Source organism: Dromiciops gliroides, chromosome 4, assembly GCF_019393635.1.
Source record: "Dromiciops gliroides isolate mDroGli1 chromosome 4, mDroGli1.pri, whole genome shotgun sequence".
Taxonomy (NCBI): domain Eukaryota; kingdom Metazoa; phylum Chordata; class Mammalia; order Microbiotheria; family Microbiotheriidae; genus Dromiciops; species Dromiciops gliroides.
Genome location: NC_057864.1, coordinates 476,838,166 through 476,860,651, shown reverse-complemented (window position 1 = coordinate 476,860,651; position 22,486 = coordinate 476,838,166). Strand labels below are relative to the sequence as shown.

Sequence of the window (22,486 nt, the reverse complement as noted above, 5' to 3'; positions counted from 1 at the left end):
CGGGACGAGACGCCGTTCGGGAGCCTCTGTGCGGTTGCCTAGCAACGGGCCGGCGCCTGTTCCCGCACCGCTTCGCTACCGGGGCCGGGCATCGACAAGAGTCGCGCACGCCGTGACGCTGCGCGCCGGCGCGGTGCACGCTGGGATATTTAAGCCCTCCCCGCGGCGCGGAGCCGCGATGTCTCCGGCTGCGGCGGCGGCGGCGGCCGGGGCCGGGACCGGGACCGGAGCCGGGGCCGGGGCCGAGCGGAACGAGCGGCGGCGGCGGGCCACGGCGTCCGGGGGTGCCCGGGGCTCCTGGGCTCGGCCGAGCGGCGCGGCGGCGCTGCTGGGCCTGTCGCTGCTGGGCCTCGTGCTGTACCTGGTGCCGGCGGCGGCGGCGCTGGCCTGGCTGGGCCTGGGGGCCGCCGCGGCCTGGTGGGGCCTGAGCCCCCGGGAGTCGTCGCGGGGCCCGCGCTCTAGCCTACCGCCCTCCTCCGCCTCCCAGCCGCGGGCCCGCCGCCCGCCGCCCGCCAAGGCCGCGGTCAACGGGGCCCCGCTGCAGCCGCAGCCGTTCATGGGCGGTTACCTGGGCAAGCCGGGCCCGCCGGAGCCCCCGCGGTGGGAGCGGCCCGGGCCCGGCGGCCCCCAGCGGTCGCCCCAGCTGACCTCTCCGCAGCTGCTGAGCCCGGTCCGCAGGCTCCACCTCAGGTAAGGCCCCGTCTCTAAAGGGGCGTGGGGGTGGGCAGGGGTCTCCCCCGGAGAGGCCCCTTCCGGCTCGCCCCTGGGGCCTGGGGGGAGCCCACGGCCGGACCCCGCGTGGGCGCAGGATGGACCGTGGCGCTCCCCACAGCGACCCTGGGAGGCAGGGGCGGGGAAGTCCCCTTCCCCCACCGAGCAGCAGACAACCCGGCGGGTGGGGGGGGGGGCCCACACCGCCAGGAAGTGTCAGAAGATTCGAACTCAGGGCCTCCAGACACTTCGCCCCCATCCCTGCGCCCCAGCTGCTTTGGCAGCCAGTCCCCAGCAAGGGGTGAAAGTGATTGGATGGTGGCATTTGTATTTGGCGGGTGGGAGCTAATCTGGGGGTGAATAACGGGTGGGGTGCAGAGAGGCATTAGATTGGGGGGGCCTTGCTTCCTAGTAAAGGGTATGTGTTCCTTCAGACCCAGATTAGGCATCGTGTGTCTTTTCTAATAGATAGCAGGGGGAGCCACTTAGGGATACAGTTGGAGAGGCAAAGAGTAGGAGTGATTGTAGTGGTGGAGGTGAAAGTACTGGAGATAGAGATGGTTACATGAGGAAGGATTCAGGACTTTTCCCTCCAGTCACCTCTGGTCTCCTTTGTTTGGGGGAGCAGGGTAGAGAAGGGTGGGAATGCCCAAAGGATAAAGCCATCTCTTCCTCTCACCCCACCCCACCCCACCACTCTAGTTCATTCAGTGATATTTCTACTTCTGAGTGTCCAGAGCAATAATAAAATCATGAGCTACCAAAAATAACTCTTAACCTTTTTTTAAAGTTAACTGTTTTTGAGATCACTATCTTCTTGCCTTGTGGCATAATGGGTGAATTTTTTAAAATCCATTGGGGTAAGAGAAACAATAAATATGAAAATGGGCATTCGTACTGTAAAACAGCCTAACTTTAACACACACACTCACACATACACACAGTTTGTCTGTCTGTCTGTGTGTCTATGTTTTTCTATGTATCTGTCTGTCTGTGTCTCTCCAGAAAGGAGTTACAGAAAACAAATACATGTTGGAAAGAGCTTTGTGAATGAAGGTAGTTCTGAAATGCTAAGGGCGTAGTCCTTGGTCACTTTCTGACGTTTGAGTTTAAAATGCTATAAAAAAAATGCTTTAAAAGGTCCCAGGATACTGAGAGTCGCATTCTTTCCCTATCCCACAGTAGCATGCTAGGCTGCTATCACATTCCACCATGAAGTTGGTGTCCTTGTCAGTTGCTGCCTTTGGTGTAAAGGCATATTCCCCCTTCTCTGTCCAGGGACCACCTGACTACTCCAAACCGATTCTCATTAGCTCCACGGAGGAGATATCCAATTCAGCAGGCACAGTATTCATTGGGGACCCTTCCCACAGTGTGTTGGGAAGGCTACCAGAGGAAAAATGTGCTCTCTGCCCGAAACTCCCACATGGTATTGAGCCCCGTGACCGTGAGGATTGCTCGCCCAGATCTACCCCGTTCCCCGTGAGTATGCGTTTTATAGCTTGAAAACTCCTTTTGTGTTCCTGGTATATACTTAGAGCTCTTCTGCTGACAAAAGCGACCGAAAAATGCGTCAGTGGAGAAAGGATAAGGGTTTGCCTTCACCCAAAGTCCCCAAGGGTCCTTAGTAGGGCAGAAAGAGCACTAGCTCTCTGTGAGTCAGAGGACCTGGCTGAAAGCCTGTCTCTGCTACTTGGTATGTGGGGGGCCGTGTCTCAGAATTTCACGGGTTCCGTTTCCTTGTCTGCCAATGGAGGGAGATTGAGGAGATGGCCTCTGAGGTCCTCTCTAGCTCTAGAGTTATGAGCTTCGTTCATTTGGCCTCAAGGACACCCTGGATCACTAGCGGCTCTTCTGTGAATGGACAAGGATAGGTACCAGGGAGAGGAGATTATGCTGATTTCTGTCTACGCTGAGTAACACAGTGATCTATCTTAGTAGCGCTGACTTCTGTCTCCCCACTGCAGACTGGAGCAGGTCGTGAATCCAGCTGGGCCCTCACCATCCAGTAATGCCCCAGACCCATGTGCCAAGGAGACTGTGATGAACGCACTCACAGAGAGTCGGAAAAGGGCAGTGGAGAAGGACGATCACATCTTCTGTGATGCCCAAGAAAACAAGCGAAGGTGACAGCCCAGTGGGGCCAGACAGGGTCCTCATGTGGACGGACTTCTGTTATTGGGCAGAAATGGGGTCCTTGACTCTAGCTTTCCGTGAGACAGGAGGGTGGAATTTTTTTATCATTTGTTGCTTTCTCCTAAATACCGAGAATTATAATGCCAAGGACCTTGAAGAGCATTATTGGCAATGCTGCACTTGTTAACCTCACATTCCCCAACCCCAGGGCACGGAATTTTATGTAAAAGGACTTGAATGTGTGGCTAGGTCATCTTGTTCTGACTGTTGGCTATCCCTTGGTGCCCAAAGTAATGCCAGGAAGCTTAGCTTGTGGTGTCTAATAGTCCCATAATGGGCATGAGCCTTAGCAAAGAACACAGAAAGGCTTATGCAGGACCACTCAAGGCAGCGGGAGTCATTCTCGAGCATGTTCGATAAGGTCCTGGAAGGGAAGAACCCTCTTGCCCTGTGTGCAGAGATAGGGTGAGAGTGAGGAGATGTGCCAAAACTAAGCAGGCTTCTCCAAGGAGGCATTTCAGGCTCCTTGTTTTGCTGTCATTGGCCTTGCCAAAGTAATCTGTCCCAGACAGCATAGTGCCAGGCGTCTGATGCTCCCCCAGCTTCTCTTCCAGGAGCCTGACTCAGATTTTTAAAAGAACCTTGAATGGAGGGAAACAGGGTACCTAGAGCTGTGACTTGTATGTGGCGAGTGGTAATTCATGCCATCCTCATTTAGAGTAGGTTTGGACAAGCAGGATGAGAAGGAAGAGGTCATTCTCAGTGAGGTTGCCTCCCCAAACACTGGCCAGTTCATGCCTAGGAGGAGAGCAGACAGCACTGCCATGTGCTCAGTGGGACAGGGCTGTGCTGGTTGTGCCACATCTTTAGATCCCCAGTGCTCTGGACTTAGCTGATGCTTTATAAATGCTGAACTGAATTCCATTTTGTTCAGATAAGAATAGCAGTCAAAGAAATGAACACCCTGGATTGGATCTCCATGCTGCGTACCAGGTGTTCAAGGAACTCAGTTTCCTGATTGAGAATGAAGTAAACATTTCTTGGTGGTGTTTTAAAGCTCCTGAAATCATGGGGATGTTCTTCCCACTGCCATCTTCCCTTCCCACCCTCTGCCCCCCACCCCCCAACAAAAATCCATTTGACTGTGGACTTCTTGTCATTGCAGGCGCCATGACAGTAGTGGGAGTGGACACTCAGCGTTTGAACCCCTGGTAGCAAATGGAGCCCCAGCGTCTCTTGTTCCCAAGTAAGTAGTAGTTCTCTTAATAGAATGTTGAGCAGGGGCAGCTAGGTGGCACAGTGGATAAAGCACTGGCCCTGGATTCAGGAGGACCTGAGTTCAAATCTGGCCTCAGACACTTGACATTTACTAGCTGCGTGACCCTGGGCAAGTCACTTAACCCTCATTGCCCCACCAAAAAAAAAAAAATAGAATGTTGAGCAAGGAGGTCAACAGAGCCTGAGTCTAAGCAATTCTTCCCAGACCCATGCTTATAATTAATTACCCAAGAACTGTTTCTCTTTGCTTATTATGTTGGCTCAGAATAGAATCTGTCAGGGGAAGCTAGATGGCTCAGTGGATAAAGCACTGGGCCTGGATTCAGAAGGACCTGAATTAAAATATGGCCTCAGACACTTGACACTTACTAGCTGTGTGACCCTGGGCAAGTCACTTAACCCTCATTGCCCTGCAAAAAAAAAAAAAAGAATAGAATCTGTCACCCTCAGAGCCTTAAGCAGGGTTACATTTCAAATACTTGGATCTTCCTCATATTCCCAGTTTGTTTTCATAACTACTGAGCTGAATTGTTACATTAACATGATTCTGTCTCCTGGGTTGCATAAAGAAAGGTGCTGTGGCCAAGTTAGAGGTAGCCTTGAGAAATGTCCCTTCCCAAGAGGTAGCCAACCAGCTTCATTCCTTTCATCAGGCCTGGATCTCTGAAGAGAAGCCTCGCTTCCCAGTGTTCGGAGGACAACCTGAACAAGAGATCTCGCACCTCCTCCACCAGCTCCCTGCCTAACACTTCCCCAGGGGGCATCCCCAGCTCCATCCGCAATGCCATCACCAGCTCCTACAGCTCCACCAGGGGTTTCTCACAGGTACAGCCTTGAGGGTGATAGGTCTGCTGTGGGGTCTGGGCTTGGTGGACATGTCTGCTTCATGCTATTCAGCTTCCAGTTGTAGCCACATGAGTCTATCCCTTCGGTGAAACTACCTCTGATAGGGAAGTGGTTTTCCATAGGCTCCAGGCTGGGGATGTGTCAAGAGTCTTAGTTTAGAACATGGCGTGGCTGACTCAGTTTCCCAATACTCTCACAAAGCAAAAGGACTGGGAGAAGGTAAATATGAGTGGCTTTAGGTCAAATATCAGACTGATCTCATTATTCAGATTTAATTATTGGAATAATAGTCTTTTAAAGTAGTCAGGAATATAATCTTCCTGTCAAAGTGACCCTAAAAATAGACTACACATGAAATGCATCCCTGATTTAGGGATTTGAGTGATCTTCAACCTTTTCTGCCCTATTAATTCTATTCCATTATCGCTCGATTTCACTTCCAAGCCCCTAGGGAACTCTCTGGATAGGCCCAGTCAATGAACCCTAGCCGCAAGCCAGAGCACACCTGGGGAGGGTGGTCCGGGAGGACCCTGGAAAACACCACCTGGGGAGCTCACAGACATTCGAGTCAGAACCCCAAGGCAAGTTAATCTTTCAAAACCATTCCCTTTGCTCACCTCTGTCCACTTTCCAGGCTCTTTCCCCTAGCACACCACCCAAGGCGGTGGCCTCCTCCCCCATCTCATTAACTTGAGAGGGGGCTTTCTCCTGAGGATGTGAGTGCCTCCAGTGCTCTCCACCAGAAACCATTCTGTTTGTCCAGTACTCTGTCTTCCCAAGCTTAAGGAGAAGAGTCAGCCCAGCTTTTTCAGGTGCCCATCTGCTCCTAGACTGTTCTTCTGCCACTGTCTCTGCCTCTTACCCCTTAAAGCTCTCCTTGCTCAGGGACCTCAGCATCTGATTGGGAGAATTCCCCCTCTGTCTCATCCTCAGAATAACACATGGCGACAAAAACAACAGGGATAGCAATAATTCACACACACAGCCCCACTCCCACTTACAGAAGCCCATGTCCTCATGACAGTCCTGAAGGTTGAGCAGGGGAAAGAATTATTTTTATCCCTGGGAGAAGGACCTGAAGCAGTCTAATTCCAAACATACACAAGGAGTCTTGATTATGGCATCCATTCAGATGTTTAGGGATAGTGAAGCAAAAGGGAATCCTTTCATAATGAGACTTCTCTTTGAAAGGAAATTATTTTTAAAAAGAAAATTAAGTGGCAAATAGCCCCACTGATTATAGGTGACAGTTCTTTTATGGTGTAAGTAGTGATTTGCAAATGCTCTTAATTGTAGTCTTTTCTGACTTAGACTGAGGAAGACTAGCAAACGTTTTAGTTCTCCACAAGTCCTAATTAAGCAAATTGCTATTTTCATTTAAGCCTTAAAATACCAATGTTCTTTCCCACCTCCTCCTGTATTTGTTTCATTCACTTGATAACACTTTCTAAAATTTACATTGGAACATCATTATCAATGTTGAGACCCTACTGAAAAGATGTTTAGTGGTGGGGTGCTTTTTCTTGAAGGACTCAGCTTTTTCTAAACCCAGATCAATGTCATGACCTTGAAACAAAGACATTTTGTTTCTTACCTTAGAATCACCTCTCAACATCCTGTTTCTAAATAGCAAAAAAGGAATAACTTTGACAGCACTGATCTCATAGATTTTTTTTTTTTAAGCCAGACCTCCCAAGAATATCCTCCTTGGTGCAATTATAATTATGCTACATAAAAAGCAAGATAGACAGGAGACATTTACTAAGCGACATCTTTTCTAGCCACAGTCTCAGTTGCTACCTTTTTCTTTCTAGGGAATTCTTCATAGTTCCCATAAGATGTTTTGGGGGTAGAGGTTAGAGTAGGGTGCTTTTGAGAGCGTTAGATGAGGTAATAGTAGCAATAGTTTTGTGTATATACACATAATAAACAGATAGAGTAAATGTCTGCATGGTACACTTGTATACATGACCGTATTTACTTCCCACACTAATGTCCTTGACTTTCAAAATAACCTTATAATGTAGTGGTATGGTGTGTAATCCCATAAATCAGGTTTCTATAAAGCATCATTTTCCTCTCCACAACATACCACACACCTGCTTGAATTATTTTTTTAAATGTTTTTAATTACTGGTTCGTCGTTTGAGTGTGGTCAGGCAGTCACTTGGAGACCATCTGTTCTAAGCTGCACCTAATCAAGGAAAACCCTGACCAGATCTGATCTGGCTTTCGCTTGAAGTCCTCTACTAACGGGAAACTCAGTGCTTTCATCTCTGTCAGGAGTTAGGGAGCGTTTTTCATCATTAGTCATTTGGAACATGATTGCTTGTCTTCATGATAGTGTTTCTGTTGCATAAATTGTTCCGCTTACTTCCCTCTGGGTCCTCCCAGGATTCTCTGAAACAAATCCCTTCATCGTTTCTTACAACACAATAGCGTTCTATCAACTCCTAAACCATAACTTACTGGTCATTCCCCAAGTAACAGGCATCCCCTCAGTTTCTAGTTCTTTGCCATCACAAAAATTGCTGCTATAAATATTGCTGTACATCTCTAGAGTTTATTCTCCTTAGGATCACTCTTTCTCTTAATCTGCCCTCCCTTCTGCTTCCTCTGTGCCCAAAGTACAGGCGTGTTCTTCCCTCCTTTGACCAGTTCAGATGAAAGTGGGACTCATGTCACCTGTTCTCCCCACCCCTTTATATAGACTTGTGCACCCTGATTAGGTAAGAAAATCTTCCCCCAACTTTCCTTTTCTTTCCTTCCTGGGGTATTCCTTGTCTACTCCCATTCCTTTCTTTTTTCACAATCATCAAAACATAATAGAATCATTCCCAGGCCTCTGTCACAGGGCTTGGCAAACTGGCCTGTGATCTGCCTCCTTTTTCATATGGTCCCCTGAATGAAGAATGGTTGGTACCTGTTTAAATACAATAAGACTGTTAAAAAAGATAAAAACCATTATTAGTTTGAAGAGCTCTGCTATGACTGGGTTCTCTTTGTGGCCCTGGATGATGGGGTTCTGAGGGCATATGGGGATCATCTCCCCATATCAGAATATAAACAGCTTGTCCTTGTTTAGCCCCTGAGGATGATTCATTCATGTTTCCCTCTTTTCTGTCTGCACTTCAAGGTTCCTAAGTATCTCTGGTCTTTTATTAGGAAGTTTGGAGGTCTGTTTCCTCAAAGGGCCTTTTTCCCCCTAGAGGATTATGCCCAGTTTTGCTGGGTATGTTATCCTTGGTTATAAGCCTGGATCTTTTGCCTTCTAGAATAGCAAATTCCAGCCTGGTGGTGTCTGCAGTATTTTTTCTTTGACCTGGAAACTCTGGATTTGGGTTACAATGCTCCTGGGAGTTTTCACTGTGGGATTTCTTTTGGGATGTGATCAGAGGATTCTCCCTATTTCCGCTTTGTCCTCTGGTTCTAAGAAATCTGGGCAGTTTTCCTGGGAGATTTGAAGTTGTCTCTGCTCTTTCTTTGGTCATGGCTTCCAGGAAGCGTAATGGTTCTGGAAATTCTTTCTCCTAGATCTGCAGGGAAGTTGTTTTTGCTCTGAGGTACTTTGAGATGTGTTTTTTTTTTCCAGTCTTTTGACTTTGGTTTCCCATGTCTGGTTTCATGGAATCATTGGATTCTTTTTGGTTCATTGTAATGTTTAGGGAGCTGGTTGTTTAGTTAGGTTTTGTAGCTCCTGTGTCAAACTATGAATTCCCTTTCCACTCCTTCCTTCCGTGCTCTCATTTCTTTTCGAGTTCTTTCCTCAAGCGTTCTCATTCCATTTACAAAACTTTTTTTTTTTTTACTTTTGGCTTCATCCCATCCAGGAAGGCCAGTTGAATTTTGTGCCTAAGCTGTGTTTTTGAGGTTGGCTCATAAATGTTTGCTGGAGTCACTCTCTTCTGGCGCCACAGTCACTCTTTGTGGTGGGATTCTTTTTTGTTTTCCTCCACCATGCCTACTTTCTGACTTTGGACTTGCTGTGAGGGCCAGCCCCAGGGCACTTCTGGAGGCAAGCTCTACGCCAGTCCAGTGGCTGCCTCTTTCTTTGGGTACTGAATGGTGCATTCTTTCAGGATCTCAGGGCCAGCTCGGGCCAGAAACCTATAAGCTCTCAGTGCTCCCAGAGCGGTATGACCCAGGGCAGATTCTCATCCTTGCCTCCCTGGTCTCAGCTCAGCGAGTTCCTGTGGGTTTGGGTCTGAGCAGCAGGCCTGCTTGCTCCATTTGTCATTTCAGTAGACTGCAGGCGGAGTCCCCCGGCAGGCTCTGCTCCCTCACAGTGACAGTGCAGGCTTTCTTTTGGTCTGGGATGCCTGCCCTGCTTTGTTCCTCTGCGGTTCTTCAGACTAGGCTAGGGGCTAGCTCTCGAGACCTCGTTGTGCTCCTGGGATCTGAGCCGCACAGCCGCTGCTGCTTCTACACTTGTTTCTGGCTCAGAACTATTTAGGGCCTATATCTACTGCTCACCTTGGACCGCCACCCCTGGACACAGCTGTGGGTCCGTGACCAAGGAACTGGGTTGTGAGCCACAGAAATGCCATTGGCCCCTCCGCCCTTGGCAAGATCCAGGACTTCTCGACCTAGGGCACTCAACCCCCCCCCAGGGTCAGCAGACCTCTCGCTGTCTCCCTTTGCTTACATGGGCTGCAGATAGGCCCGTCAGAACTCAGCCTGGTGCTTTTTTAGCTGTTTGCAGGAGTTTGGGGAAGGGAAGGGAAGGGCTTACTCCACCTCGGCCCACCTCCACACCTTGAGGGCAGTCTTTTAAGGCAATTTTGCTTGGCATTCAACCTGAGTATGCCACTTTGTAGCTTACACGGTTGTTCTCAGGTCTGTCCTGTTACTTGGCAACAGGCTCACACGAACCATGATTGTGATTTGAGCCTATGGGCAAAGTTGCTCCATTTGGGGAAGAATATTAACACTGAATTTGTTTGGATTTCAGCTGTGGAAGAGAAGTGGTCCCAATGCCTCACCCCTCTCCAGCCCCGCCTCATCACGCTCCCAGACTCCAGAGAGGCCCATGAAGAAAGCACGGTAACTGCACTGGCCTCCCTCTCCAAGGGATCCAAGAGCCCTTCTGGGCCAGGGGAGGAGGAACAGGGCTCCTAGTAAAGTGACCAAGTGGGGGCAGCTAGGTGGTGCAGTGGGTAGAGCACCGGCCCTGGAGTCAGGAGGACCTGAGTTCAATTCCGGCCTCAGACACTTGACACTTACTAGCTGTGTGATCCTGGGCAAGTCACTTAACCCCAATTGCCTCACTAAAAAAAATTAAAAAATAAAGTGACCAGGCTAGCCCAAGTCCCCCCACAGTCCGAGAAGGTGAGAAATGAGGGTCCAGAAAAAGAATGAAAGAGCTAAAGCAAATTCTCATGGCCCTCATCTTTCTGTCCCATTCCCTTCCCCTTCCCATGTCTATAACTGTGGGGGGGGCAGGCTGGTGTACGAGACTTGGATTTGAGTTGTTTGTTGAACTAGTGTGACCATGACCAAGGCACTGAAACTCTATGAGCCCCAGTTTCCTCGTTTGAAAAATGGGGTGATGTCTGTATTCTAGTGCTTCACAGAGTGATTGTGAAGGTCAGTGCTTGTGACATTTTATAGGGCTCTATGGAGTGGGCTGTTGAATAAGGGTTACCCTGTGTCAGAGACGAACAGGCCCTCCAGGACTCCCCGGCTCGCTCTGTCCTCAGCCAGAGGCAGAGCTGGGTACTGGTGCCTCAGCTGCTGCGTCTGTACCCCTTCTTGCAGAGCAGTTAGACTTTCCCTGTTGGCTTCAGGTCTCAAGTGCTAGGTTAAGACTTTTGCCGAGAGTGAAGTGTTTCCTGTGGGCCCCATTGGCATTATTAGCCCTTTTTTTTTGGCTACTTAGGGTAAGAATTTAAAATGTAATGGTTGGTAACTAGTAGGTGAGCCAACAGAGACTTAGGGTCGTGGCCTTGTTCTAGGTTTACGGATCACTGACTTAGTGACATTTCAACCCAATTTCTTTCTTTCTTTCTTTCTTTTTTTTTTTTTTTGGTGAGGCAATTGGGGTTAAGTGACTTGCCCAGGGTCACACAGCTAGTAAGTGTTAAGTGTCTGAGGCCGGATTTGAACTTAGGTCCTCCTGACTCCAGGGCCACTGTGCCACCTAGCTGCCCCTTCAACCCAATTTCCTTTATCTTTGTCCAGAAAGTCTTGCAAAGTTTGCGTCTGACTTCTTTTTTCCCCACAGAGAAGAAGAGTCTCATCAGTCTAGCTGTTTGACACCCACAGCCTCAGACAAGGAATCTCAGGCAGAGAAGGGTCAGTTGGGGGTCAGGGTCATTGGGAAGAGGTGGGAGAGCTCTCAGTACAGCAGGGAGTAGGGCCCTGGTTTAAGGGAGGGGGGCCATCAAGCACTTTCTGGTGGTTGTGGTTAATGAAATCAGCACGAACTTAAGCGTCCATTCCTGGCTTCCAGGAGGTGTGGAGGATGTGACGTCCAGACCTGAGCAAGGGTCAAAACGATGGGGAAGGGTTAGACCCTGCTCCTCCTTTAACTGTGCTGTCTCTCCTTCTAGGGACAGATACCCCCACAGGGAAGAAGCAGAGCTCATGGAGTACCCCGCCCGCCTCTGGGAGTGGTGGGAAGCGCAAGCGTAAAGTCCAGTTGCTGGCTTCTCGGCGAGGGGACCAGCTCAGCCTGGTATGGTGTCCTCCATGGAGCCCCTGGCCTCTTCCTAAAAGCTCCAGGCTCAGCTGCCTACTCTAGTGCTCCTGGGGAAGGCCCAGCCCAGCCCCAGTGACACGCCCTTTTGACCTTTGTCCATGGACCAGAAGGTTCTGTGTCCCTGGTAATTGGGGTGGGCCCAAAGGTCTCCCTAGAGCCCTGCTCCCTTCTCTCCCACATCCTACCTGGGCCAGAAGCCCCCATACAGCACCGGGGGTCCTCAGGGGTTTCCCTTCTGCTAGGCTTAACCGTCCCTTTGTCTCTGACAGCCCCCACCTCCCCAGCTCGGTTACTCGATTACTGCTGAAGACCTAGACTTGGAAAAGAAGGCTGCATTGCAGTGGTTTAACAAAGTCTTAGAGGAGAAGACAGGTAAGGCACTCGGTGGCATCCGTCACCCAGGAGAAAGAGCTCCCTTCTGAATGGGAAGGTCACTTCCCAGAGGGAGGGGCCCAGAAATTTACAGTTGACTGGTGAAGTCTCATCTGAGATGCTCACCTGGGCTGCTCGTACAGCCTGGAGTGCACTGCATCCCAGGCTTCCTGACCACAGAGAGCACAGCTGCTAGTCCAGAGAAAAGGTCAGGCCTGGGCTTCAGGCTGGAGGGTTTGTCCACTCCATTGGCCTCAGCCTGGAGAAGCCACTTAACCCCTGCCTGGGCCCCCTCCAGTGACATAATAGGGTTGGAAGACCCAGGAATACTCAGGGTCCTGCCACTCCTCCATTTGTTTGTTTAAAGCTCTCTGACTCCAAAAGGAGAACCACGTCTGACATTTTCCTTTCTCTTAGATTCTCCTCCTGCTTCTGTGTCGGAGACGTGCCCTGCCCCTCGATCTCTTCCCTTCACTTTACCAGCCCCAGAGACCCCTTCCTGCTCAGCAGCTGCTCCTCCAGCTCCCAGTGCCAACCCCCTGCTGGATAGTCTAAAGAAGATGCAGAGCTCCCCGGGCCCCCCAGCCCACACAGGTGAGGGGGGGGTCTTTGCAGGCCTCTCAGCCTCCCTGTTCAGACAAGGGAGCTAAGGCCTGCTCAGTTGCTGGGCCCTGTGCTGCCTCATCCCAGAGATGGGCCCTGTCCACAGCAAACCTGCTGCAGCTCTTGGGTGTCTGAAGCTGGAATCTGGAGCGTTTTTAAAGCCCTTTTCAAGGAGGGCAAGTCCAGGTGCCCTCTGCTCCCAGCGTCTGTCTGTCCGTCGTCCTAGCTGGGGCCGGGCCCGTTTTAGAGGTCTCTGCTGGCCTGCTGCTTGGCTGGGCCCAGCGTCTTTTCTTTCTGACTGTAAAATTGAGGGAAGGTGTATAACAACTAGCGTCTGTGAGCCTGCTGTGGGCGTGGCACTGTCTGGGGGGGGGGGGGAGAATCTGCTTCCTGACACAGCCCTCTGTTGTCTTTTACAGACCCATCTGGAGCAGCTGCTGCGGGGGCACCTTCCCCCCTGAAGCTGGCTGGCCTACCTGCTGCCACAGGGCCCTCAGAGCCAGGGTCCCCTCCTGCCACCTCTTCGTCCGCCAAGCCCATCCTGACCTCCTCTGTGATCTCTTCAGCCACACCCACCGGCAGTACCCCCAGCCAGGCCTCACAGGAACCTGTGTCAGAGAGCTCCTCCAAGCCCCCCAACCCCGCCAAGCCCCCTGCCCCCGCCAGCACCAAGCCCCTCACCACCACCTCCCCCCAGCCAAGCATTCTCTTTGGAATGCTGAGTACCCCATCTCCAACTTCTGCTGCTCCTGCTCCCGCTCCCGCTCCCGCTCCCGCTCCCGCTCCCGCTCCTGCTCCTGCTCCTGCTCCCGCTCCTGCTCCTGCTCCTGCTCCCGCTCCTGCTCCCGCTCCTGCCACTCCCATGTTTAAACCCATTTTTGGGGTTCCCCCTAAAATGGAAAGTGGAGCTTCCTTGCTGGCTGCCCCCTCTGCCACAGCTCCTGTGTCTTGTGGCACTGCCCTCCCCACACCCCCCAGCACCTCAACCTCAACCTTCAAGCCCATCTTTGGTAGTATGGGCCCCCCCACCTCTGTGCCCCTGGCCTCAACTTCCCCTTTCTTGAAACAGCCCTCTTCTGTAGCCCCCACCACAGCCGTCACCACGGCCGTCCTGGCACCCCTCTTTAGTGGCCTCCCCAGCGTCCAGCCTGCCACAGTAGCACCTGCCACCACCGCTGCCCCTGCTGCCATCACCGCTTCCTCTAGCGGGACCACTGACTCAAGCTCCAAGCCCACCTTTGGCTTTGGGCTGAGCAACTTGGCCAGCACCACGACCAGTGCCCCTCCTACTACCACCGCAGTGGCCACCAGCAGCAGTGCCACAACCACCACCACCCCCTCCCTGTCACAGCCTTTTCTCTTTGGGGCCGCTCCCGCCGCTGGCGCCAGCTTCACCCCATCCAGTGGCTCCATGTTCCAGTTTAACAAGCCTGCTACCACCACCACTGCTGTGACAACCACCACGACCTTTGGTGCCGCCCACTCGACCCCCAGCAGCACCACTGGCTTTGGGTTTGGTGGGACCATCACCACAGCAGCCCTGCCGTCCACCAGCCAGGTGACGTTGACATTCGGCTCCACCACCACCGCCCCTGCATTCAGCACCCCCTTTGGCTCAGGTGCCAAGACGATGCCACCCCCTCCCTACCCAGGGGCCACCCCTAAGCCCACCTTCGGGACTTCTGATGGGCAGCAGCAGCAGGGGGTCAGCAAAGCAGGCCCCACGACAAGCTTCAGCAGCACGTTCAGCTTCGGGGGCTCAGCAGCCCCAAGCCCGGCCCTCACTCAGCCCACCTTTGGCAGTGCTGCTCAGCCGGCCTTCGGTGGGGCAAAGCCCTCCTCCTCCTTTGGCGCCCCTGCCAGCACGCAGCCTGCCTTTGGCAGCACCAACACAGGCTTCTCTTTTGGCACAACTGCCGCCTCGAGCTTTGGGGCCTCCACACAGACCACCAGCAGCAGCAGCGGCTCTGTATTCCGCAGCATGACCCTGGCCCCCTTCACGTTTGGGAGCTCCACGCCTGCAGCCAGTGGCAGTGGTGGCGGCTTTGGGGCCAGCACAGTGGTCCCTGGAACCAGCTCGAGCACCCCATCGTTCAGCTTTGGAGCGAACCAGAGTGGGGCGGCCAGTGCCACCACCCCCTTTGGGGGGGCCTTGAACCAGAACCCCCTGGCCGGCCCGAGTCAGAGCACACCCTTTGCCTTCAGTGTGGCCAACACCACCGAGAACAAGCCTGTATTTGGAGGTGAGATGGTGGGAGGTCCCCCCTTTGGAAGGACTTTAAAGGTCATGTCGTCAGTTCCCTCCTGACTGCTCTCCAGTCTGCATGTGCCCATCAGGCTTCCGTCCTGGGACTGCACCATTGTGGGCTCACCCTTTGTTGTCTCTGGCTCTAGAGGTGGCCTGCACTGCCCCCTGGTTGGGCTTGCCCAGGCACCCGCACCTCCATGGAGCGACCCTGGGCATTTGTGAGGCGGGGTTGGGGGTGGTTGTGAAATCTGTGCCAATGGAGCTGTTGGCGCCTAGTGCTTTCAGCCGTCTCCTTTTTCTAGGCACTGCCACGCCTACCTTTGGCCAGAATGCTCCAGCCCCCGGAGCAGGCTCGGTGGGCAGTAGCCTTTCCTTTGGGACCCCAGCCACGCCAGCCCAGGGCTTTGTGGGAGCAGGGCCATCTTTTGGTGAGTACTCTTTGTCTGAGGAGCATCGAAGGGGCAGGGGAGGCTAGAAGTTTCTGGCATTGGTCATTCCCTGAGTTTCTGGAGCGGGGTCAGTTACTCCTCAGTTTTTTACAGTTGGGATGCACGGACAAGGACCAGGGAGGGACTTGGGGAACATGGGTGGCTTTCCCAAGAGAACTCAGTCTGACGAGTGTGTTGGATACATCTCTAGGACCATCGACCCCTTCGTTTTCCATTGGTGCGGGATCCAAGACCCCTGGGGCCCGGCAGCGCCTGCAGGCCCGGAGACAGCACACCCGAAAGAAATAGCTGTCCCACCCTCCCCCACCAAACCCTTCCCTTCCTTTCCTACCTCCACCAAGCCCTCCACCTTGGCTCCTGCTGTGAAGAGCCTCATCCTTGTCCCCATTTTTGTACAGCAAGCCCACCCCAGCCCCACCCCCCCTCTAGCAGCAGTTGCCGAGAAGGTGGCTGCCCTGGAAGCGGAGGGGTGGAAACCCTTTTTACTTGAACAGTTCCACTGCTGAAACTGGAGAAACTTGTGTACATATCGTCAGCCTTGCCTCTCCTTTCCTGACTCGTCTCCTCGTTGTATGTGTGTCTGTCAGCTTGGCCAAGGATCCCTTTTCCTGCCTCCTGCCTCCTGCCTCGCCTCTGGTCCTGGGCATGGGGAGGGCTTGGCCCTGAGCCTCCCAGCTCTCCTCCTGCTCCATGCGGCTGCCATGGCAGGGGTCTTGCTTCTTGCGCCTCGGGGTCTTGCTTCCTGCTCCTGGACTTTGTCCCCCAGGGAAGCCTTCCTGTTCTTGCGGTGGGTCTGGCTATTCATTGAAGGCTATTCCTGACACCCCACCCTTTTCCCTTCCCCTGAAAAGAGAGAGGGATGTTGTGGCCAATGTAGCCCTCACAACCTCAGGGTTGCTTAGCCAACAGAGCCTTTCCCTGGAGCCCCTGTCCAACAAGGGAGCAGGACAGCTAGCATAGCACACTGCTGCTCTCAGCTTCGCACCCTCTCCTCCGCAGTCCTGTTTTTGTTTTCTGGGTTTGTCTGTATAAAGCTGTGTCCTGTCAGTGTTGCTCTGTCTGATGCTCATTGAATCGAGTTTGGAGGAAAAATTGACTTGTGTGAGTGGCGGCATGTTGGTAGTGCCGGACTTGATGTTAAAAGCTTTTTAAGGGTCCAGGAGTTTCCTACAGAAACCGGACCCGCTCAATTGGATGTGGAATGTGGCCGTGAGATGCTACACGTGCTGAGTGACTCCTGAATTTTCAAACAGTGTTTTGACTTGAAGGGATGGCAGCCCAGGAAGGAATAAGGCCCAAGGGACAGGGTGCTGTGAATGTAAGCAGAGGATGACCCCCCCCCCTTGCTTTGGGCTCCCCTACACACACACACACACACACACATACCCTTTGTGATCTCACAGTAGGGCATAAGCTTATTTTACTTCTGGGCTACATGCCTTTCTAGGGTCATCGAGGGGGGTCATGGAGGTCTGGTATTAGGTATTCGTCCAAGGACCTCCCTACCCCCTCAGCAAGGAGGACGTGTGCTCAAGGTAGTCTCCTTCAGTTCCTTTGGGCCAAGAAGGAAAGCCCTCTTAAAGAGTAGGTAAGCTACACACAGCCTCCCAAAGCCCACTTGTTCCAGATTAGGGCCGTGCCCCATCCTCTCAATACCAAATCAGCCCAGAGCCCCCTCTCCCTGGCCCAGGAGCCTTGCTGCTATGCCATCACTTCTGGGAGAAGTGTGAATGTGTGTGGGTGATTTGCCTAAGTCTAAATTTCAAAAAATGAAAAAAAAGAAAAAGAAATATTTAAACATTTTTTTAACAAAATAAAATTTATTTTTATATTTAAGCTAAATTGCCTTTTGAATTCCTTCAAGCTTGGTTCATTGAGGCTGTGAGAAAGTACAAAGCTGTTGTCCAGAAATTAGCTGAGCAGTTAGATCTGGGTGAGAAGGAAGCCTGACGTCGTCTGGGGGAGGAAGGGCTCGCTCAGACTCCCTTTTCACCCAGGGAATCGTTAATTCTTTTATAATAATGTGATGTATGTGAATGTGGCTAGGGCAAGGTTTTCCCCCCTGTGATAGCAGCGCTGGAGGTGGCAGAGGGGCATTGGAGGGTCTCTCAAGCTCCAGCCACTGCTCAGTCCCGCGGGGCCTCGGGGGGAAGCTGAATCAGGTCAAACCAGTCTTTCCATGGCAGTGGTGGGAGCAAGAAGCCTGCCAGTCAGCAGAACAGCCCAGAGAGCTGCCCGCGCCCACTCAGCTCGCGGCCTCGGCGACACGCGCGAGGCCGCACAGGAACAGGAGACAAAACTTTCCAAGAGACGCTGTTCCTGTTGAGTCTGGTGGGAATTTTGTGTGAATGTGCAATTTTTTTTCCTTGCTTCTTATAATGTCATTGATTTTAAAAATAAACAAAACTGTGATCTCCACTGGATGCCTCCTGTGGTTTTTCCCATGGGGGGGGGGTAGGGGCAGGCTCAGGAGGAGGGACGATGAGAAGCAAGAACTGACCCCAGAGGGTCCAACTCCCGGCTGCTGCTCCCATGTTTGAAGAGCCGGGGGAGCACAGCCCATGTTCACGTAGGTAATGCTTTCTGCCTTGGTCGTTTCTTTTTCTTGGGAGCCACGCTGGGTACAGGTCCTTCGGCCAGCAGTTGTGGTTCTGGAGCTGGGCTATAGGGAGAACAGGAAGTCAATCAGACCTTTCCAGGCAGGACACCCAAACCCCTGGCCTGTGAGCCCAAACACTCACCTTTCCCCACTGGCACGTTCCAAGACAGCGACAAAGAAGCCCCCCGTGAGCGTGGCCTCTGGAGACGCCCGGATACAGTGTTCTGCACCTGGAAATGTGCTGAGACCTCTCTGTGGCCACAGAGGTAACGCCTGGACAAGCCTGGGAAAAGGGGTAGAAATGAAGAGAGAATGTATGCAGCATGCCCATCCCCTCCCTAAAGGAAGGCCAATCAGGTGCGCTTCCCTCCTGCCCAGTACCTAAAGGCGCCCAGGCTCTGCTGCAGGAGATCTCGAACCACATCCTCATTCTCCTCCTGGCACACAGAACAGGTTGAATAGACCAGGCGCTGCAGGGCCGGGAAGGAGAGTGCATGGCTCAGGGCACGGCGCTGGAAGCCAGCCAGGGCGTGTAAACGTTCCTGGCTGGGGCTGAAAGCTCCAGGCTCCTCCAGCTGCCGAGACACCATGCCTGGAAGAAGACAAGATGCATTTATTAAGCACCAGGGCTTTGGTAACAGCCATCCCAGCCTCCAAGAGTGGACTTCTGCTAGAAGAAAGAACCTATTCACCAATAAGGCAATGCAAAGTAATTCTTGTTTTAAACACAGATTCCAAAAGCTGGAGGTTACAGAACGGGCCTTCCTGGCCCAAGGGGCAGCATGGATAAAGCCATGGGAATGGGAGCAGGCACCAGCAAGGAAGCCATCTGTCCATCCATGTAAGGGAAGAAAATGCAATCCCAGGAGAAATAGCTCTAAGTCTGGGGGAACTAACCCTCCTGAGACCCACAGGGTTCTCCCATCACAAGCCTTCCTGGCCCCCTCAAGTGTCACTTCTTCCTATTCACCCAAAGAGCTCCCCTGGAGTTCTGCCCGTCTCACCAGAACCACTGCAAGAAGGGTCCAGCAAGATGTACTGGACCTGGCGGTAACGTGGGTCAGAGGGAGATACAGAGAGAAAGTCCTTGTTGGCGATCTCACAGCAAGAGACTCCAGCCCTGGTCAGTAGTGTGGCCATGGCTGCTAGCCGCCCGGCATCCAAATCAAAAGCAAAGATTTTCCTACAGAGGAAATGGGCGAGTCAGTTCTGCGAGCACTGACTGGGCACCTGGGGTGGGGGTGATGGGAAGAGAAAACAACTTTCTACCAACGGGGAGCCTGCAGTCTGGCTGGGGGAGGGAGGCGGGGAACCAGAACCCTCTGGAAAGGTTCTTTCTAAAGGTGCACAAGGCCTCAGAAGAGACCCGAAGCTTCCTAGCTCTGGGTGTGACCATTTCGGCCGAGCCGCAGTTTCCTCACTGACCTCACGAGCCTCGACCAGTAGCCCTACCTAGAAGTGACCTTCAAGGTGGCCTAGTCCAACCCCCTTTGACAAAGGAAAAGCTGGAAGCTCAGAGAGATGAGGAACCTTCTCCGACCTCACAAAGCCAAAATGTCTGCGGTGAAATTTGAACTCGTGCCTTCCTGACTCTGGGTCCAGTGCCCCATCCACTAGGACGTGGTACCTCTCAAATGAGGTATGAAGAAAGGCAAAGGTGGGACTTCCCACCCAACATCCTCTCATCTAGACCCCAGAGGAGGGGTATGGACCCCAAAACCACTAGATCCGAACCAGGTTTTGAAAGGAAGCCATCTCTCTCCACCCAAATTCCCCTAAGTTCCCTTCCCTGTCAGGAGACAGCCAAGGCTAGAGGCTGCCTGGTTCTCCCCACCACCAGCCCTTTCTCTCCTGGCCTCACCCCCGGTTCTTCAGCAGAGCAGCCAGGTGACTCGTCTTATTGCCTGGGGCAGCACACGCATCGATGACATGGGAGCCAGGTGGAGGGGCAAGTAGCATGGCAGGGAGGCAGCTGGCCTGGTGGGGGCACGATGTCAGAACTGAGTGACACCCCCCACCCCCACCTCTTCTCACCATCCCTCCCCCAGCTTTGGCACCGCCCCTCCTCCTGACCTTGTCTTGCAGGATGAGATGACCAGCCTGGTACAGCGGGTGCTTATGGAAGTCAGTGCCCGCAGAGAAGACCAGCAGCTCTGGGAGCAGGGAGTCCAGAACAAAGCGTTTCCCCTCTAAGGCCCGCAGCTCGTCCAGCCTATCAGGGGAGAGCAGGAAGGAGGAGGCCTGAGAAGAGGCTGGGAAACACGCCCAGCCTACAGCCCTGGCCCCAGGAGGCTCTGCTTACCCAGAAGCACGGCCCTGGTAGGAATAGCCCTCACGCTTCAAGTAATCGATGGTGTCAGCGAGGCTGGTCTTGAGCGTGTTCACTCGCACAAAGCGGGGGAGCTGCACCACTAGGAGACAAAGGCAGAAGGCATTCGGACTCCCCTCCATGGCCTCCCCAAGCCTCCGGCTCCAGCCACTGCCCCGGGCTCCCACTCACCCTTGACAGCTCCAGGAGTCGACTCCAGGAGGTCCTCGTTGCGGCTCACACAGTGCTTCACCTTGAGCCGGGCAAACTCTGCCTGCAGCCTCGCCTTATGTCGGGATAGCACAGGCTTCCAGCGGCCTCCGCCCCGCAAGCCCCGGCCCAGGAGCAGCTCATACACCAGCACCTGAGAAGGGACTGACACTGAGCGAAGGGCCCCACCACCCCCGTCCCCACGCCCAATCCCCTTCATTTAACCTTGGGCAAGTCTCCTTTGTAATAGAAGAGAGGGTCGGGATGCCCACAGCAAACCCAATGAGCCAGGCTGGAGAAGGGAAGTCAAGGAAAGAAGCACTAACTGCACACAAAGAGCCTTTGGTGGCTCCTCCCATTTTTCTACTCAGTCACCACTTGCTGTGCACCTACTATGTGTCAGGCACTGGGGGGGGGGGCGGGAGCCAAGACAAAACGAAACTATCTCTGCCTCAGAGAGTTCAAGCACAGACCTCATAAACACGGGTGATTGAGGGAGAAGCACTAAGGAGAGTTGGGGAAGGGTTCTGTGTGGAAGGCAGAGCTTGGGCTGAGCCTTCCAGGAAGGTGCATTCTGAGCCCAGGGTCTCTCAGAGGGTCCCACCTGCAGGAGACCTCGTTGGCCCGGGGAGGGGAGGGGACTTGCTCAAGCTCACAAATGCCTTATTAAGTATCGGGTAAGATTTGAACCCTCGCTCTCTAGCCCCAAAGCCACTGCTCCAGAGGCTTTCCACTGTACCTGCCCAGGTGAGCCCTGGATCCCACGGTCACCCCTTCCCCGGCCAACAAGAACATGACCACGGGGCAGTTTACACGGAGCCTTCGTGCCGGAATGGGTGAAAAAGCCTCAGGCAGCAGCCCCTCCAGGGCAGGGGGTGGGGGGCCGGGCTCGGTTTGACCCCGCCCCCGCGCCTCACCTTGGCCAGGTGTGGTTTCAGCTTCTTCTCCGTCTCCAGGAGCCCCGCGCTGCGGATCACCGAGTCCAGCACGGCCGAATAGCGCTGGGTCTCGCAGACCAGGGCGTACAGCTGCCGGACGTTCTGCGGCCCAGGGGCGGGGAGGACAGGTGGGCATCAGGCGCACGCCCCGCCCCTGACCCCCGACCTCACGATCCTGACCCCCGACCCCTAACCCCAGCCCAAGCCTGACCACGCTCCGCTCCTGCCGCCCCCCCCCTCCCCCGCCGCAATACCTGGAAGCGGCTGCTATAGACCAGGGTCTTGAGGGAGCCCTGGTGGGCCTCTAGCCCCGAGAGCACGGACGCCGCAGCCCCGTACAGCGCCATGAGCCTCCTCCGCCTCCCGGTTCCGGCTCCGCGGCGCCCCACGTGGCCGCCCCAACCACTGCGCAGGCGCGCCACACCGACCCGTCCGGTTTGGCCTCCGGGCTGTGGCTCCGCCCCCTTCTCAAGTCGAGCCCACCCCCGCTCCTCATTGGCCAGTATTTCCCATCACCGCCCCCTGACTTGGCTCAGTCCCGCCCCCTGCCTCCCTAGAGTTGCTGCTGGGGAGGAGCATGCAGATGTAGGGACGAGTCTATGTAAGAAGGTGGGAGGTGGCGCCAGGTTAGGAAGTACTTTGAATGACAGAGGATCTTCTATTTGATAGGGGGCGCGGGGCGAGAGAACGGAGCCAATGGAGTTTGTTGAATCAGACATTGGCGGGGGAGGAGTGTTGGGAGGGGAGGGGGTGTGAGGTAGGAGGAAAATGAGTCCGGCGGCCGATGGGAAGCTAGACTGTGGCAGACAGACCCCGCTCCCCCCTCAGAGGAGGTGGCCAGGGATGGCGCGGAGGTGAAATCACCAGGACGTCGTGACAACACATTGGATCTGGGGGGGGTGAGTGAGGAGTTGAGGATGCCCCACCTTGGAAAGTCTGGAGTCTGCTCTGGGAAGGGGAAAGATGCCCTTCGCCTCTTGGGGCATCGCTCCCGAGTCCTCCCACTCCCCTTCTGCCGTTTTTTTTAGACCCAAAGGGTCATGTAACCATAGATCTAAAAGCCCCCTCATCCCACCTCCCATTTTTAC

At 53.8% G+C, this 22,486-nt stretch overlaps 2 protein-coding genes across 2 annotated transcripts; one reads left to right on the top strand and one right to left on the bottom strand.

Annotated features, from left to right (window-relative positions):
- The first annotated feature begins 248 nt into the window (after positions 1 to 248).
- On the top strand, positions 249 to 17,761 carry LOC122754319 (nuclear envelope pore membrane protein POM 121C-like). Its single transcript, XM_044002629.1, has 13 exons — positions 249 to 690; positions 1,990 to 2,193; positions 2,679 to 2,837; positions 4,013 to 4,093; positions 4,779 to 4,950; positions 9,923 to 10,014; positions 11,195 to 11,265; positions 11,523 to 11,647; positions 11,941 to 12,043; positions 12,461 to 12,637; positions 13,066 to 14,889; positions 15,197 to 15,322; positions 15,534 to 17,761. Exons 1-13 carry the CDS (start codon positions 557 to 559, stop codon positions 15,629 to 15,631), a joined length of 3,366 nt encoding a protein of 1,121 aa, XP_043858564.1. The 5' UTR covers positions 249 to 556; the 3' UTR covers positions 15,632 to 17,761.
- NSUN5 (NOP2/Sun RNA methyltransferase 5) lies at positions 17,746 to 21,788 on the bottom strand. Its single transcript, XM_044002630.1, has 10 exons — positions 21,653 to 21,788; positions 21,378 to 21,500; positions 20,443 to 20,614; positions 20,245 to 20,353; positions 20,016 to 20,154; positions 19,804 to 19,919; positions 18,947 to 19,125; positions 18,324 to 18,534; positions 18,085 to 18,225; positions 17,746 to 18,005 (listed from the first exon to the last, which is right to left on the bottom strand). Exons 1-10 carry the CDS (start codon positions 21,743 to 21,745, stop codon positions 17,909 to 17,911), a joined length of 1,380 nt encoding a protein of 459 aa, XP_043858565.1. The 5' UTR covers positions 21,746 to 21,788; the 3' UTR covers positions 17,746 to 17,908.
- Positions 21,789 to 22,486: the final 698 nt, after the last annotated feature.

Coding starts and splice junctions, on each gene's coding strand:
- NSUN5 (XM_044002630.1), bottom strand. CDS start 21,745: ATGGCGCTGTACGGGGCTGCGGCGTCCGTGCTCTCGGGGCTAGAGGCC. Junction 20,354..20,442: donor GACTCCTGGAGCTGTCAAGG/GTGAGTGGGAGC, acceptor TTTGTCTCCTAG/TGGTGCAGCTCCCCCGCTTT. Junction 18,006..18,084: donor GAACGTGCCAGTGGGGAAAG/GTGAGTGTTTGG, acceptor TTCTCCCTATAG/CCCAGCTCCAGAACCACAAC.
- LOC122754319 (XM_044002629.1), top strand. CDS start 557: ATGGGCGGTTACCTGGGCAAGCCGGGCCCGCCGGAGCCCCCGCGGTGG. Junction 10,015..11,194: donor AGGCCCATGAAGAAAGCACG/GTAACTGCACTG, acceptor TTTTCCCCACAG/AGAAGAAGAGTCTCATCAGT. Junction 15,323..15,533: donor GGGAGCAGGGCCATCTTTTG/GTGAGTACTCTT, acceptor ATACATCTCTAG/GACCATCGACCCCTTCGTTT.